Below are 11,389 nucleotides of genomic sequence, written 5' to 3' on the forward strand. Positions count from 1 at the left end.
CCAAAGGAGTCCCAGAGTGGCTTACAAACTCCTTCCCCTTCCCCTCCCCACAACAGACACCCTGTGAGGTAGGTGGGGCTGAGAGAGCTCTTGACAGAAACTGCTCTTTTTCAAGAACAGCTCTTATCAGATCTATGGCTTGCCCAAGGTCATCCAACCAGGTGCAAGTGGAGGAGTGGGGAATCAAACCCGGTTCTCCCAGATTAGAGTCCGTGCACTTAACCACCACACCAAACTGGCTCTCGGCTACTTTCTTCTTGGTGCTTTGCCAACGAAACCCAGGTCTTTCACGCCACCTCTGCTTGGTGTGTCTGCTGTTCCCTTACGTTTCCCGCAAAAGAGGCAGGAAACTTGGACAAGATGGTGCCTGATCCCACCATCTCCTGGCATTTCCCAATTCCTCACACACACTCTCCCCTCCTCTGCCCACTGGCCTTGAAAACTAGCCGAATATCAGTTATCGACTCTCCCTCTTTTGCCAAGCCACATCTCTCTCGAACACCATTTGGGAGCCAACCAGCCACTGGCCTCTGTCGTGGGGAGACTTTCTCACAAGAAGGCACGCCGGGGCAGTGTGTTTATCTCGGAAAGGGGGGGGGGAGAGATTTATTACCGACCAACGACGATAGTTTTGAAATTCCCGACTTACGTCTTCAGGTTGGTTCTGAAAGAGAAAACAGGCAGGGGGCGGGTGTATCGGTCAGGAACTGAGCGGGCCTCACATCAGCATGCTTCGTAGCAACAAGGAGAACTGTCTAGTATCTGCCCGGAAGCCGTTCAGCAAAAGGGGACTCCTCGGCAGCCCCGTAGCGAAGGACTTTTTAGGGAGGGGGCCTTGGGGGCCCCTGCCTGCTAATCCAATCAAAGGCTCCAGGGCAAGGGCTGCAGCGGCTGCAGCTTCCCTCCCTCTCCCCCTCCCCTCCCGCAAGGGCAGGCCTTCCCTGTGCAGCGTCCGGGTCCAGCTCCCTGCCTCCCCAAGGAGCCCCAGTGCCTCTTCCCACGGCACAGCACCAGGGGCAGCCTCTGAAATCACTGCCCTTGTCCTCCCTGCCAACAGGCTGACCGGCAATCTGGGGGAGTTGGGGTAGGGGAGCCGAGGATCAGGAAGGGGCTCCATTAAAAACTGCTAGGGGGCCGGGCCCCGCGTTAGCTACGGGCCTGCTCCTCGGCCAGATTCCCACCCAACATCTGATGAGGCTTCTATATATCGTACTGAAGAACCTCGCACTTGCTGCATGCTTGCAGAACTGCCTCCTTGGCTTTGCACGGTGCAACAATGGTGGTGAGAAGGGGATGGGAGGGGGGCAGACCCAGGCATTAAACCCCCCCCCCGGTCTCTCCGCCAAGTGGCCAGGAAAGGCCGGTGGCGGGGCCTGGGCTCCTTACTGCCGGAGCGCCACTCCGGGCACTCCGGCAGGAAATGACCCCTGGTGGTGACTGTGCCCAAGGGTCAAGCCGATTTGCTCCACCATTGGGCAGCTGTGGCTCAGTGGTAGAACCCCTGCTGTGCACGCAGAAGGGCCTGGGTTCAGTCCCGGGCAGCTCAAATTAAAAGGATCCAGCGGCAGCCAATGGGAAAGCCCGCCATTTAAGAACCTGGAAAGCCACTCCCATAGGAGATGCTACTGGCCTTGACGGACCAAGGATCATAGAGTCGGAAGGGACCTCCAGGGCCATCAATCCAACCCCCTGCACAAGACATTCACAAATATCTCCCCCCGCACACACACACCCAGTGACCCCTGCTCTATGCTCAGAAGAGGGGAGGGACCACACGAAACCCTCCAGGATCCCTGGCCAGACTGGCCTGGAGAACAACTGCTTCCTGAACCCCCAAAGTGGCGATCAGAATTTCCCTGGGCACACGTATCAATGGAACAGACATGAAATGAAGCAAACTCCGGAGGACGACGGAAAGACAGGAGGGTCCGGCATGATGTGGTCCATGGGGTCGCGAAGAGTCGGACTTGACTGTGCGACTGAACGACGACAGGTAATAAAGGGCCACGAGAACTAAGCAAGGAGGCAACCCTCCCTGTCCTCCCTTCTCGTGATCTGTCTAAGTTCACAGAAGCATTAGCAGTGCTGTCAGAGGGCCGTCTAGCCTCTGTTTGGAAACCTCCAAAGAAGGAGAGGTCCGATTCAAGAAAAGGCAGCGTCCTCTGTTCAAAGTGCAGTCGGCTGCAAACCGCCATGGTGGATTGGGAGCTTTCCTGAGGCTGGCCACAGTTTGTGGGCGGAGGGAGGTGGCATTGGCCCCTCCACTGGAACTCCCTATTCCTGAACGTGGACCACGGTGGGCCTCGCAGCCTCATTCAGGAGTCCTGGCTCTGCTTCGGACAACGCAAAAATTTTTAGACTTCCTCACAAGCCCCTGCGATGACCTCCCATTTCCTAGGGTGGAGCCCGGAAGAGACGGGGGCCCTCCGCTTGCCAACCTCCAGGTGGGGCCTGGAGATCTCCCAGAACTGCAACTGATCTCCAGATGACAGAGACCAGTCCCTCTGGACAAAATGGCTCCTTTGGAGGGTGGACTCTATGGCCTTGTATGTGGCTGAGGTCCCTCCTCTTCCCAAACCCCGCGCTCTCCAAGGCTCCACCCCCGAATATCCAGTAATTCCTCAATCCTGAGTTGGCAAGCCTGCAGGGCATCCCCTATTTTCTTTGCAGTGTGCTGCTTCCGCTGTTACCAGGCACTTCACTGTTGGCGGCCGCAGATAGGACTTGCAAGAATGGGTTTAATTTCAGGGCGGGAAGGTACTGGCTGGATCTTAGGGAAAACCTTTTGACAGTCAGAGTCGTGTAACAGTGGAATCAGCTGCCAGTGGGGAGGTGGTGAGCTCCTCCTCCCTGGCAGTCTATAAGCAGCGGCTGGAGAAACACTTGTCAGGGATGCTCTAGGCCAGGGGTGTCAAACATGCAGCCCGGGGGCCAGATCAGGCCCCCAGAGGGCTTCTATCAGGCCCGCAGTGGAACTGGCCGTCTTCTGCTTCTTCTTCCAGTTCTGCTGCTGCTGCTGCATCATCGTAGGTTTGCCGCTTACAGATACACACCTGAACATCATCATCAAGATTGCAACCGCACAGACATTTCGATACAATAATTCAGAGCAAGGGGTGTCAGTTATCAGACACTGTTAAATAAGCAAAATATTGCAAGAGTGCCGATGTTTTAAGCATGTTTTTATTTTAAGTTAAAAAACAACCCCTCTGTGTTTCTGTCCTTTATAAAGTTATAAAGTTTCGATGCAATAATTCAGAGCAAGGGGTGTCAGTTATCAGACACTGCTAAATAAGCAAAATATTGCAAGAGTGCTGATGTTTTAAGCATGTTTTTATATTAAGTTAAAAAACAACCCCTCTGTGTTTCTGTCCTTTATAAAGTTTATATCTCCGCTACCTGGCATTACGTTTATGACACACATGGCCCGGCCCAACAAGGTCTCGTTTATTTCAGATCTGGCCCTTGTAACAAATGAGTTCGACACCCCTGCTCTAGGCTGACCCTGCGTTGAGCAGTGGTTTGGGCAAGAAAGACTCCGAACTCCGTGCTTCTATGATTCTATCGCGAGCCAGATCTTGAGCATCTCCTGGCTGTTGTTGGGGGTAGGCAGCCATAAGGAGCCACAGTCCAATTCCATCCTCCTCCGGAACCCATCTTTCTGTCCCAAGTGATAATAAAGAAGAATAGAAGAGATTGGATTTATGCCCCGCCCTTCACTTGGAGTCTCAGAGCGGCTTACAAACTCCTTTCCCTCCCCCTCCCCACAACAGACACCCTGTGAGGTGGGTGGGGCTGAGAGAGCTCTGACACAAACTGCTCTTTTTCAAGGAACCCAGATTAGAGTCCACACACTCCATGACACCAACCTGATGAAGAAGAAGAAGAAGAAGAAGAGATTGGATTTACACCCCGCCCTTCACTCGGAGTCTCAGAGCGGCTTACAAACTCCTTCCCCTTCCCCTCCCCACAGCAGACACCCTGTGAGGTGGGTGGGGCTGAGAGAGCTCTGACAGAAACTGCTCTTTTTTCAAGGACGGCTCTTATCAGAACTACGGCTTGCCCAAGGTCATCCAGCCAGGTGCAAGTGGAGGAGTGGAGAATCAAACCCGGTTCTCCCAGATTAGAGTCCGCACACTTAACCACTACACTAAACTGGTGTAGAAGAGGAGGAGATTGGATTTATACCCCGCCCTTCACTACCCGAAGGAGTCTCAGAGCGGCTTACAAACTCCTTTCCCTTCCCCTCCCCACGACAGACACCCTGTGAGGTGGGTGGGGCTGAGAGAGCTCTGACACAAACTGCTCTTTTTCAAGGACAGCTGTGCCAGAGCTTGTGACTGACCCAAGGTCACATCAACAGGTGCAAGTGGAGGAGTGGGGAATCAAACCCGGTTCTCCCAGATCAGAGTCTGCACACTTAACCACTACACCAAACTGGCTTTCAAACAGAGGGGAAACCTGGCAGTGTCAACAACTTCAAGCTGGGAAATCTGTACATAGAGCCTGAGGGAGATGGAGCCTGGGGAGGGGAGCCGTTTTCTCCAGGGCAACCGAGTCCTGTCATCTGGAGATCAGTTGTAACTCCAGGGGATCTCCAGCCCCCACCTGAAGGTTGAATTCCAAAAACAGACATCCGTGACAAAATTAACAAAGAGTCAATAAAGATAAATCGCAGAAATGTTTACCATCGTAATCTCTGTAGAAAATTTTCTTCCATTATCGCTCACACGGTAACGAATACTGCGCAACGAACGATTCGTTTCACGAGATTCGCCGTATCTGAGCATGTAGCAATCCCAGTTCTTATCAATCACTCCTTATCAACTCTTGAAGGAAACATTCCATGTGTTTCGGTTTTGGCGACTTGCACGCGGGCATGCTCCATCACAGCTCTGATGTGAGTGACCCGCAAACATGCCGATGGGGAGGGGTCCTGAGCTGGTCTTGGGGCCCCCGGACCCCTTGGAGGGGGGTCGTAGCCTGGGGCGTGAGAGGTGCCTCTCCCAAGGCGGAAGCCAAAGGATCGAGGCTCCTCTTTGTCCCGATAGGTCCCCGCGGCACGGAGTCTGCAATGGCATTTAGAGGTGCACACCAGCCAGAGTGCACAAGGGATCTGAAGCAATGAACCTACCTATCTACTTAAACGCAAGTAAAGATGTGAGTGAATTTACACCCCAACATTCGTCAGCAGCCAAGCCGCACTGAAGTCCCAAAATGTGGAAGGGGGAGGGGGAAACCCGAGTCTGAAAAGACAGAGTTAAGCGAGGGACAGAAAGAATGGCTTGAAAGAAGTGGAATTTGATTGAATGTGGTGTTTATTAGCAAGAAAGCAGAGGACTATTGGACTCTTAGATACTATTTTAATTGTACTCTTACTGTAAACAACGACAAAGCGAGCAGAAAGAATGGTGGCGAAAACGAAACCTACAATTGGAACTGCCAGCATATCTTTTCCGGCAACTAAACCGGAAACAACCACAGACTCTCCCTAAAAGATTGTTGCAGATTTGCGCCATCTACTGGACCAGAAGACCAACTTTAACGTGGGGTTGTTGCAGTGCAAAAGGAACTTAAAGAAACCCCAGCAAGAACAGACTCTGTTCACTAAGCGAAAAGATTCCTGATGCAACAAACATAAAGCGAGAGATGGTTCTGAGAAACCAGAAAACGACAAAGATGCAGAGGAAGAAGAAGTAGGGGAAAGTCCTGATACCAACTAGAATAACATGGCAGAATCCTTTGATTTTGAATCAGAATTAGAGGTGTTTATACTTTAACACCTAAAAGCCAAAAATTAATTTGGACTTCGATAAGAAATTGAGAGGAAAGAAATAAGCAAAATAGATTGATATTGTTAGTCCAATGTGTACTTTTTCCTGTATAATGTTAAAGCGAAATCTATACCATAATCAATCATGTTAGAGATTGTTTGTTGTTTTGCTTGATCTTCTTTGTTTTATTAGTAACTCTCACATTTTACCATTTGGAGAATTTGTTCTTGTTCAGTCGCACAGTCGAGTCCGACTCTTCGCGACCCCATGGACCAGATCATGCCAGGCCCCCCTGGCTTCCGCTATCCTCTGAAGTTTCCTCAATTTCATGTTCATTGCATCGATGACACTGTCTAACCATCTCATCCTTTGCCGTCCCCATCTTCTTTGACCTTCAATCTTTCCCAATCTTTCTTTGGAGAATTGGAAATGTTTTAATTATCTTAAAATACTGTATCAAAGATCCTTGGTACTCTTTATTTTAGATTGTTCCCTTCCACCGACCCTGTAGAGTCGTAGTTTTAGAAAAGCAATGAGAATGTTTTAAAAAAGGAAACATTCCATGTTGACTCTCTAATAACAGAACCCAAGGTCTTCACAATGTCCCCCTTTAAAGCCTTCCGACAGACCTTGGGTTCTGTTATTGGAGAGTCAACATGGAATGTTTCCTTCAGGAGTTGATAAGTAGTGATAGATAAGAATTGGGATTGCTACACGCTCAGATAAAGGTATCGTGAAACGAATTGTTTTCATTACACAGTCTTCATTAGCATGTGAGCGATAATAGAAGAAAATTTTCTACAGACATTACTACAGTAAACATTTTTGCAACTTATCGTTATTGACTCTTCGTTATTTTTGTCATGGATGTTGTTTTTGGAATTCTACTTCCTCTCGTGATCTCTCATTTTTGGTTCCCACCGAGAGGCTGTCAACTCTAAAGCCTGAACACGTTTAACTGGCCTGAGCACTGCGGAATGCTCAGCGCCACGCACCACAGGCTCCATCCAGAATAGAGTTAACAATGGCAGGTTGGGAAATTCCCAGACAATTAGGGGTGGAGCCTTGGGGAGGGCAGGGTTTGGAGAGGGGAGGAGCCTCAGCAGAGTAAAATGCCATGGAGTCACACATGATCATATGAACCTGCCTTATAACAAATCAGACCCTTGGTCCCTCAAAGTCTGTACCGTCTACTCAGACAGGCAGTGGCTCTCCATGGTCTCAGGCAGAGGTCTTTCACCTACTGCCGGATCATCGACTGCCAGGTCTTTTAACGGGAGATACCGGGGACTGAACCTGGGCCCTTCTGCATGCCAAGAAGATGCTCTACCACTGAGCCGCAGCCCCTTCCTCCAAAGCAGCCATTTTCTCCATTTCATCCCTATCAATTGGAGATCAAATCCCGGGAGATCCCCAAGTCCCATTGGATGTTGGCAGCCCTGGTCCAGAAGCCCAACTGGTCAAGCGTGGATTCGGTTCTCCTTTGCTAGTGAGGCAGCTTTGGTTTGGAGGAGGGAAATACTGGCACTTTTGGCCCAGTCTAGACTGTCATCATCACCACCACCACCACCACCATTATTTGATTTATTAATCACCCTATCTTAGCTTACGCCAGGCTCTGGGCGGTGTACAAAGAGGCATAATGCCATAAAATATCCAAAACATTACAATTCAATATGTTGTTGTTGTTGTTCAGTCGCACAGTCGAGTCCAACTCTTCGCGACCCCATGGACCAGCTCCCGCCAGGCCCTCCTGTCTTCCGCCGTCCTCTGAAGTTTGCTCAATTTCATGTTCGTTGCATCTATGACACTGCCCAACCCTCTCATCCTTTGCCGTCCCCGTCTTCTTTGACCTTCAGTCTTTCCCAGCCTCAGGGTCTTCTCCAGTGAGTGCTCCCTTCTCATTGGGTGGCCAAAGTATTTGAGCTTCAGTTTATCTGGCCTTCCAGGGAACAGTCAGGGTTGATTTCTTTTAGGATAGACTGATTTGATCTTTTTGCAGTCCAAGGGACTCTCAAGAGTGGTACCTATTTATCTACTTGCAATTTCTTGCTTTCGAACTGCTAGGTTGGCAGGAGCTGGGCCCAGAAACGGGAGCTCACTCCGTCACGTGGCACACTCGGGTCCCGAACTGCTAACCTACCGACCTTCCAGCCTGCAGTTCAGCATCTTAACCACTTGAGCCACCGCAGCTCCTCACAATTCAATATACAACTTAATAAAAATTTGAATTCAGAATAAGAGATCCCAGATGCCATCCAATAATGTTTTTTATCCCAGTTTTGGACTATTGGCCCAATTTCTGGGCAGGGGGAAGGGAATTCGGAACAAAAGTGTGTGTGGGGGGGTACCAGCCTACAGAATTGCATAAGACCCCGCAGGGCCCTGATGTCATTTGGCAGTAGGGTTGCCAAGTCAGAAGCGGCGCTGGAGCGGGGGGGCTCCAGCGCTGCTTTGCGCATGCGTGCCGCAACCCCGTCACCCGGAAGTGACGCGACCACGCTGGGCATGCTGGGGGCGGGGCCACGACCATCCGAGGGAAAACCATAGAGTGCCCGCGTCACTTCCGGGTGACGTGCACGTCGCGTGCTTTGGGGGGTGGGGTTCCCCCGTGGGCCCGATCCGCCGGCAGCAGGGAACAGGCCCCTGGGGTGGGGGTTTCCCCGCCCGCCGGGGGGACTTGGCAAGCCTACTTGGCAGAGAGTTCCACCAGGCCGGGGCCAGGACTGAAAAGACCCTGGCCCAAGTCGAGGACAGCGGGACATCCCCAGGGCTGGGGATCACCAGTAGGTGGTTATCTGAAGAGCACGAGGCTCTCCCAGGGACATACCGGAGGAGACGGTCCCGTGGATACGTCGGTCCCACTTACCCACTCTGTAAGGGAGCAGACACTGTGCTGAACATGTGCAGCCAGCTCATGCTACCCGTCTCTCTCTCCGAAATCTCGGGTGGAGGGTTTCCCCTCCGTCTGCTACCCAGTCTGGGTGAAGATGTTAAGAACGCAACCGGAGCCCTCCTGCAAACCAAGCAGGTGTGGGAGCTCCGAGCGACGCGGCCCTCGATACGGAATCAGAAGAGCATCCTACTCCATTCCCACCTCCCACCCAGTCGGCCCCTGTGGGGCATAGATCCTGGCGCTGACTTACATGTAGGCATACAGACCTTGCAGGGCACCTTTCCATTCTTTTGAGGACCTATGGGAGAAACAGAAACAGGCGGGGCTGTATGCAAGGTGTGGCTAGCAAGACTTTGCGTGGGATTCGGGAGCCGCCGAGGACGGGTGGGGCGTGGCTGGGTGCTCTCGTGCGCACAGGGGGATCCAGCCAAGCACAACCTGCCCTGTCCTGGCTGTGGGTCATGGCTGCGTTCTGTGCCCTGCTTGAGGAATGACCCGTGGAAACCTCTGCAGAGTCTAGGGAAGCGCGTTTGCCCAGAACGCCATATATGCACTGAGCAATGCTCCCTCTAAGCTGTGGAGACTTGTGAGCAGGGGTCATTTCGTAGAAAAAGAGCTAGGGAAACGCATTAGCATAACTCATTAGCATATGCCACACCCACTGACATCACCGGAAGTGTGTCATAAGGCCACACCCCCTGACGGGGAACTGTGATCCCCCACGATTCCCCCCGAAATGACCTCTGGTTGTGAGCAAAAATCCTACTTTGTGAGCTACCGGCATTCAAGTTGTGAGCGAGCGATTTGGCTGCTGCAGACATTAGTTTGCTCTGGGGCCCTCCTTCCTGAGCTGAGACAAAACTGTGTGAGTCGGAGGCTAAAAAACTGTGAGCTCGCTCACACTAACTCAGCTTAGAGGGAACACTGGCCCTATGGAACTTGTGAGCAGAGAGCTTCAGAATGTGCCTGCTTATCTCCTTTTAGAGTTGACAAAGCTCATCAGAAGCAGAGCAGGAGGGGCAAAGGAGGGGGAAGCGGGTGAGATCCCAGAAGAAAAACTCCCAGCTATTGCCGGAGTCTAATGTAAAGGTCTGGACTTTGACGGTAGGGTTCTGTGAAAAGTGTGGGATTCGGTAACCACTGTCAAGGGCAGCTCTGGCATTCTGCGAGGGGTGCCCACTGGTACACTAAACCGACCATTGACTCCTGTATTTTATTTCTAGCCGGCGTTTCTCACTGAGACGCCAGGCGGATATCGGGAGAGCTGTTCTGAGACTGCGCTGCATAAACACAGAGAGTTCAGCATTTGGACGCTGCGTCCAGGCATCCCGGAATGGTTTGATTTTGAAGTCAGCTTTTCGTCCTTATTGCTTTTTGTGTGTGTGTGCTTGTGTGTGTGTGCGTGCACGCCTGGAAGTCATGCTTGGCTTCTGGCGACCCCAAGTGGGACTTGGACATTTTAGAGAGGTGGCTTGCTATTGCCTGCACCTCCGCGTCCCAGCCAGCGTCCCCTCTAAGCTGAGTGAGTTTGAGCCAGCTCACAGTTTTTTAGCCTCTGGCTCACACGTTTTTATCTTCGCTCAGGAAGGAGGGCTCCAGAGCAAACTAATTTGTACAGTACTCAAATCACCTGCTCACAACTTTAATGCCAGGAGCTCACAAAGTAGAATTGTTCCTCATAGGACTCCATAGCTTAGAGGGCGCCTCGGTCCCAGCCAATGCTCCCTCTAAGCTGTGGAGTCCTGTGAGCAAAAATTCTCCTTTGTGAACTACTGGCATTAAAGCTGTGAGCCAGCGATGTGGCTCCTGCATAAATTAGTTTGCTCTGGAGCCCTCCTTCCTGCGCTAAGACAAAAATGTGTGAGCCGGAGGCTAAAAAACTGTGAGCTAGCTCACACTCACTCAGCTTAGAGGGAACACTGGTCCCAGCCCTGATATTCCTTGGAGGTCTGTGATCTAAGAGGGTCAAGCTGACAAATAAATTGTTATAAAAATACAAATACTTATTATGTAAAGGTAAAGGTTCCCTTGTTCAAAAGCCAGTCAAATCCGACTAGAAGAGCCAGCACTGTCCGAAGACGTTTCCGTGGTCATGTGGCCGGCATGACTAAACACCAAGGCGCACAGAACACTGTTCCCTTCCCACTGAAGCGGTACCTATTTATATCTACTTGCGATTTCTTGCTTTCGAACTGCTAGGTTGGCAGGAGCTGGAACTAGAGATGGGAGCTCACTCCGTCATGCGGCACCCGGGTCTCGAACTGCTGAACTACTGACCTTCCACAGCCTGCAGTTCAGCGTCTTAACCACTTGAGCCACCGCAGAGTTCAGCATCTTAACCACTTGAGCCACCGCAGCTCCATTATTATGGTGTACACATAAATAAAACATACATAAGGTTAAAAGAAATAGTCCAAATAGCCAACTCTTAAAGCTTATTACATTCAGAGATGATAGTTATACATGTCCAATGGATGGGTAAAACTGTGACCAATAGACCATACACGTTTTGGCCCCTTCGGGCCTTCCTCAGTGGTCAATATTCCTATTGTACAATAACACACATCCAGAAATGAATGTATCAAAAAAATTTCTATAGAGCCAGCTGTTGCTTTCTCATATGCTTTGCAGTTGCTAAAAGTTTGTATAATGGGCCATGGATAGCAATTGCACAAATTCTCCAAATTATTCTGGTAACGAATATACAAATTGACACATA

The 11,389-nt window shown here is 51.0% G+C and overlaps 1 protein-coding gene across 1 annotated transcript in view; it reads right to left on the reverse strand.

Moving 5' to 3' along the window:
- IZUMO4 (IZUMO family member 4) overlaps positions 1–11,389 on the reverse strand; it is a 32,498-nt gene that overhangs the window by 9,972 nt on the left and 11,137 nt on the right. Inside the window, exons 6-7 of the mRNA XM_015413160.1 lie at positions 8,921–8,968; positions 650–664 (exon numbers count right to left, since the gene is read on the reverse strand). Of these exons, the coding sequence (XP_015268646.1) occupies positions 650–664; positions 8,921–8,968 (63 nt within the window). The remainder of the gene's footprint in view (positions 1–649; positions 665–8,920; positions 8,969–11,389) is intronic.

The sequence above is a fragment of the Gekko japonicus genome, unplaced genomic scaffold, assembly GCF_001447785.1.
Source record: "Gekko japonicus isolate JY-2015 unplaced genomic scaffold, Gekko_japonicus_V1.1 scaffold4912, whole genome shotgun sequence".
NCBI classification, from domain to species: Eukaryota; Metazoa; Chordata; class Lepidosauria; order Squamata; family Gekkonidae; genus Gekko; species Gekko japonicus.